We start from the raw sequence: 6,000 nt of genomic DNA, 5'->3' as shown, positions 1-6,000 counted from the left end.
GATGCAGACTCAGAGTGGCCTTACAGGACAGGGAAAATGTCCCTGGAGTTTCTGAGACTTGGTACTGTAACTGTCCAGGAGTAGGACGCCCCAGCTTACTTCTGCAGAGCCGTTCGTGGTTCTGAATCGCTGACCTTGCAGTGAGCAGCTCAATGCATCATCACTCTGCCACCAGGGCTCCTTCCAGGCCCCAGTACAGTAGAACCCCGTACTTGACCCCATCAGGACTCGACATAATTGGATTTGAGTAGGAAATGTCAAGAAAGTTTTTCATCGGAGCTGGAACAAAACATCAGAATCTGAATCGACACACGTGATTTTTTAAACAAAAGCAGTTGTGTTTCAGTCACTCAGTGTTAATTGGCGTTGTTAGTGCGCATGGTTTAAACCTTTTGCAGCTGTGATCCAAGTGTTTTGCTATAATTTTCTTCATTTTTGTGGCTTTTTGTACTGTTTTAGATAAAAAACATGGGTCCTAAGAAAAATTAAAAAGAAAAAGAGCCATCATGATAAGGAACTGGTTAACCGTGTCATCGATGTTTTTAATGATAATTTAGTAAACCTTTTGGAAAATAGTTAAGGAAACACCAACAGCAGACCACATTAAACAGATTTTTTTTTTTTTTTTGAGAAAGCCAGGCAGGTCCTGGTGAAAAAAGGCAAAGAAGGAAAAAAAACTCCTGAAAAGCGGCTACCAGTTGATTTTATGGACGAGGACTCCCCTTCCAAACAATGACTCTCTCCATCCCTCCTCCCCACATCCGTGTCCACAGATCCAGATCCTCATCAGTCTCAATGTATGGGCCATACTGTAGTTGTTAAACATTTTTTTAATGTTGTGTTTCTTATTTACATTATATTATTTAACCCTGGACTTATTTACTTTGACATTTCTGTCATGTTTTGTACGAAAAGGCAAAACCCTCAAAATCATAACAAAGACCTGGTCTACCAGTTGGTCAGAGACTAGTGGAACGCCAGGCAATATTGTCTTTAATGACTCATCTGATGTAGAACCAACTTACATCCCTGAGACTCCACTTCCGAACACTAGCTCTATGGGGGACTAACAACCCCACCTATGTGCACACCTCATCTTTCAACCATGAGATCAAGGGGCAGCATTTACGTAAGCACGGCTTTGAGAAGGGTTGAGGGAAAAAGGAATGGAAACAGGCACCAGAGGGAGGAAGTGGGACAACGAGGCTTCAATCAATGATACGAAACGAAATGTGCATGAATTGTTGAATGGAAATGAATTTGCTCTACAAACTTTTACCCAATTCACATTTAAAAAGTCACTCTTACCAAACTAACAAGCTCTTGAAGACCTGAAGCATGAATCCTGTGGAGCAAGAACCTAGGCGACTTGACTGCATGGAGCTCAGGAGCCCCGATGTCACGGTGGCTTCCCATTGGGCTGCCAAAGCCCGGGCTTTCCAATCCCACCACGAGTGCCAGTCTGGGAAACTCACAGAGGCGGTTACGTCCTGTCCTACAGGGCTGCTCCGAGTTGGCACTGACCTGATGGCAGTGAGTTTGGTCTGGTTTTTCAGTGCATGTATCTGAAGTACGAGTTTGCCCAATTATAAACTTTATTGTCATCAACTCTTCAGGGTTGTTTCAGTGATATTCTGTCCTCTGATTTGGTGCAGGGTAGGGGAAGCAAGCTATATGGCCACATTAAAAAAAGTTATAAAAATATTTCTTTGATGATGGCAACAAATGTACAAATGTGTTCGACACAATGGATAGATGTACGGATTGTGATAAGAGTTGTATGAGCCCCCAATAAAATGATAAAAAAAATTCCTTGTTTTTGAATGGTGTTAGAGAATATATTTTTCAGTGAAGATTTAATTTTTGTTGCTGCTTTTGGTGGAATTTAAATATTAGATGTTGACATTAAATAATAGAAACACCACTGTTTTGCTTGCTGATGCATTTCACCTTTAACATTAAAGTACAGAAGAAATATGAGCTCATTTTCATGGAGACAATGTAACTTTATTGTACGCAACAATTACTAGTTTTTCCATGTGAAATTAAGAATTAAAATAACTCGAGTTATTGTTAGGCCAACACAGTAGGTAAGAGAAAAAGCTGAAGAGTTTTGGTTGAAATTGAAAGACAGTCTAAAACAATAACAGAAAGGTTCAGGAAAACTACTGCAGGTTGCTAAGAGCACCACAGCAGCTTGGGGATCACACTAGGGGGATGCTGGACTGAGTGAGGGGAGTGAGAGGAGGGACACACTGTCTCAGGAGAGAGGGTGGGGCTTCATGTGGAAGTTTAAACTATTTGCTTAGCAATAATCATCTTAGAATTTCCTTTTGGGTCTCTAGAATTCTTCATTTTTCCTGCTGTCTATGTATTACTTAGCATAATAATTTCTCTTCAGTATAATCAACATCTATTTGGCCAAAATGATTAGAAAGGTTCGATATTTTTCCCCTTGGCCAGTAAAGCAACTCCTCGGATACATATTGGGAAACAACTGGAAGCTCTAAATGAAGCATATTCTAAGGGTTTTTTGGGAGGGGGTTTCTTTTTGGAGCATCATACCTTGGCTTCCTTTCTGAACAGACTTCTAGAGAAGAAATAAATACTGTGAGCTTACTGATCTCTTGCAAAATTGAAACTTGGGTCTGTAGTAAAGAGAGTTATAGATATCCAAAGGTTTGCTTTATGAAAGGAAAAAAAATCACCGGACAAAACAGGCTGCCGGTGGGCCTCTTTCCCATGGGGTCTGGAGGAGCTAGCTCCAAATGCTTCCGTGCAGAACCTGCTCCTCATCAGGGACTTCAGAACTCTTCGAACCCACGTTAGCATTACCTTTCTTCCCTCAACACTCGAAGTAGCCACTGGTGACATGTCTACACGACAGTTTGGGTGAGCTGGCTCATAAAAGAGGCCAAGTCCTTACTGCTTGCTTAAAAAGTGGGAAGAGAAACATATCCTTGGACTTGCTTTAAATGTTTTAATCCGGCAAGTATTTCAAAAGGCGGTAGTCTTGTATACAGCAGTGGGGAGGGGCTAATCCTCTAATAGAAGACAGTGAACTTGCTGTGTATATTAGGCCAGTTCTGTTAACACCTGACACTGCTTGTCACTCTCTGACTGGGCTATAGACAAGCACAGGAGGAGGCACCTGATTCAAAGGTGGCAGAAAGTTGTAAATCATGAGTTCTGACAGACAAAGATGAATGCATTATTTGGCCCCTAGGATGCAAGCAAAGAGGTCATCCTGCACTGTGAGAAAGAACTCAAAGTTGATATAGGGTCCGAGAAAATATTTACCAGAGGAATATGTGGTGACTCATTTATCAGTTCAGAAATTCCAAATAAAAAACTTCAAAATATAAGAAAGATCAAGTGATATCATGTATGTGATTCAATTTAAAAATTCTTAGCGCTCTTACATTATATTATCTGGATTATCATAGTAGAAAAATCAAATTACAGTCATATGAAACTTTTATAAAAAGACCTCGAATCCGTTTTTTATGAAATTTTATAGTACAAGTTATTCTTTAGTAAGTTTTTTCTTAGGTCACAGTATTTGTAATTCCATTGGCATCTCGATCAGTTTTTAAACGAAAAACAAAACAACAAAATCAAAGCCAAGTCAATAGAAATTTAGCTCTTCATTTGCACAGCTCCCTTCTGTTTCTAGGCCAGCGACACACGGCGCTGGCGACGTGTCCTGCAGACATGGACCGCTTCCAGAGAGCCCCGCTTTAGGGCGCAGGCAGGCCTCTGCTCATTAGGAACGCTTTCTGGTTTGGCTCACGTTTCAAGAACTTCCGGAGCATGTCCATGCCGTCCAGAGACCCCCCGGGCTTCAGGATTAGGTTTCTGTACTTCATTCCAACCTAATAAAAGAAAACATCAAACCTCATCACACACGGCTGCACCAGCTTTCCAAATCTAGATGAAAAAAGAAAGGGGTGGGGTTGGGTAAGGGAAAAGGGACTCCAGTTTTCTCTGGCTGGATGTTCTCTTTACCTAGACCCTGATTCTCTCTAGTTTTTTATCTGCTTATTTATTTGGTAGCTAAGAGACTTGGAGCTTAAACGTCCGGTCTTCCTTATATCCCTCCCCTATATCTCCCTCAGAGTCTCAGTAGTGAGCTGATAATCTGAGTAAACAGGAAAACAAATATTAATCAAAGAGAATGGACAACACGTCCCTTTCTTTTAAAAATCATTTTTATTGGGGGCTCATACAATTCTTATCACAAGCCATACATCCATCCATTGTGTCAAGAACATATGTACATTTGTTGCCATCATTATTCTCAAAATATTTGCCTTCTACTTGAGCCCTTAATATCTGCTGCTCATTTTCCCCCTCTATCCCCACTGCCCCCTACCTCATGAACCTTTCATCATTCATATATTATTATTATTTTGTCATATCTTACACTGTCTGATGTCTCCCCCTGCCCTCTTCTCTGCTGTCCCTCCCCCAGGGAGGAGGCTATATGTAGATTCCTGAAATCAGTTCCCGCTTTCTACCCCACATTCCCTCCACCCTCCAGGCATCGCCACTCTCACCACTGGTCCTGAAGGAGCCATCTGTCCTGGATTCCCTGTGTTTCCAGTTGCTATCTGTGCCTATGTACATCCTCTGGTCTAGCCAGATTTGTAAGGTCGAATTGGGATCATGATAGTAGTGGGGAGAACACATCCCTTTCTTGTTGCGCCCTCTCCCAGATGCAGTTTCCAAAGGGTTAGAAAAGCAAATGCTCTAGCATGCTACCACCAGGGCTTCTGGAAACGGTGATAGAGCATCTGTCAGAAGAGATTCTTCTTACGGATGAAGAAGGAAACCCAAAAGGGTCGAATCTCTAAAAGATATAGAAACCTCAACTCAACAAAAAGACACAAACAGCCCAGTTTTAAAATGAGCAAAGGACACAAATAGACCCTTTGCCAAAGAGGATATTCAAGTGGCTAACAAAGAGATGAAAAGCTCTCGTGATCATGACCCTGAGAGACATGCAGGCTGAAAGCTCAATGACGTGCCATATGTGCAGTCAGTGGTACGGCCCGTCTAGCCATAACCCCCCAATATTGAACGCTGTAGGAAGCGTCAACAGATGGAAAGAACACGAGTGCGGCAAATACATAACGAACACAGATGCTGCAGAGAAGACCTAAAGCCCCACAGCTGGACCAACAGGTGACATCATGATAAATGCAGAGCAGGTCGAGGTTGTCAGGATTTTTGTCTTGCTTGGATCCACACTCAATGCTCATGGAAGCCGCAGTCAAGAGATCAAGCAACACACTGCACTAGGTAAACCTGTAGCACAAGACTCTTCAGAGGATTGAAAAGCAAGGACATTACTGTGAGGACGAAGGTGGGCCTGACCCAAGGCATGGTATTGTCAATCGCCTCATATGCACGTGACAGTTGGACATGGAATAAGGAAAACTGGAGTAACAAGTCTGTCTTGGAAGAAGGACGGCCACAGTGCTCCTTAGAGGCAAGGATGGCGAGAATTTGTCTTGCATAATTTGGGCATGTTGTCAGGAGAGACAAGTCCCTGGAGAAGGACATCATGTTTGGGAAAGTGGAGGAGCAGTGAAATAGGGGTAGGCCCTCAAAGAGATGGATCAACACAGTGACTGCAACAGTAGGCTCAGGCACAGGAATAACTTTCAGGATGTGCAGGACCGGGCAGTATTTCATTTTGTTGTACACAGGGTTGCTATGGGTCAGAACCAACTAGATGGAACCTAACAACAACAACAATCATGAGTACTGTCTGTGAGTTCTGTGTGGCCATTACAGTGAATTTTCGTACCCAGCAGAAAAGTGTTATGGGAGAACTGGTTGCTGTCACCAATGGGGTAAAGGAGGAGAGATGGTGGAAATATGTCTGACCCCTGCCTCATGGCAAAAGGGAATCCAGAGGAGATCAGATATGCCTCCGCACAATTGTCCGTCCCATGTTCATACAGCTAAAATGTACCCACCGATGATAACAAA

The 6,000-nt window shown here is 42.6% G+C and overlaps 1 protein-coding gene across 1 annotated transcript in view; it reads right to left on the bottom strand.

The window, feature by feature from the left end:
- Positions 1-1,999: 1,999 nt before the first annotated feature.
- The window catches only part of NLN (neurolysin), a 134,487-nt gene continuing 130,486 nt past the window's right edge, over positions 2,000-6,000 (bottom strand). The window contains exon 13 of the mRNA XM_075541098.1: positions 2,000-3,875. Within this exon, the coding sequence (XP_075397213.1) occupies positions 3,741-3,875 (135 nt within the window). The 3' untranslated portion in view covers positions 2,000-3,740. The remainder of the gene's footprint in view (positions 3,876-6,000) is intronic.

Source organism: Tenrec ecaudatus, chromosome 2 (genome assembly GCF_050624435.1).
Source record: "Tenrec ecaudatus isolate mTenEca1 chromosome 2, mTenEca1.hap1, whole genome shotgun sequence".
In the NCBI taxonomy this organism is placed as follows: Eukaryota; Metazoa; Chordata; class Mammalia; order Afrosoricida; family Tenrecidae; genus Tenrec; species Tenrec ecaudatus.
The sequence above is the reverse complement of the archived record's forward strand: the minus strand, read 5'-3'. Positions and strand labels throughout refer to the sequence as shown.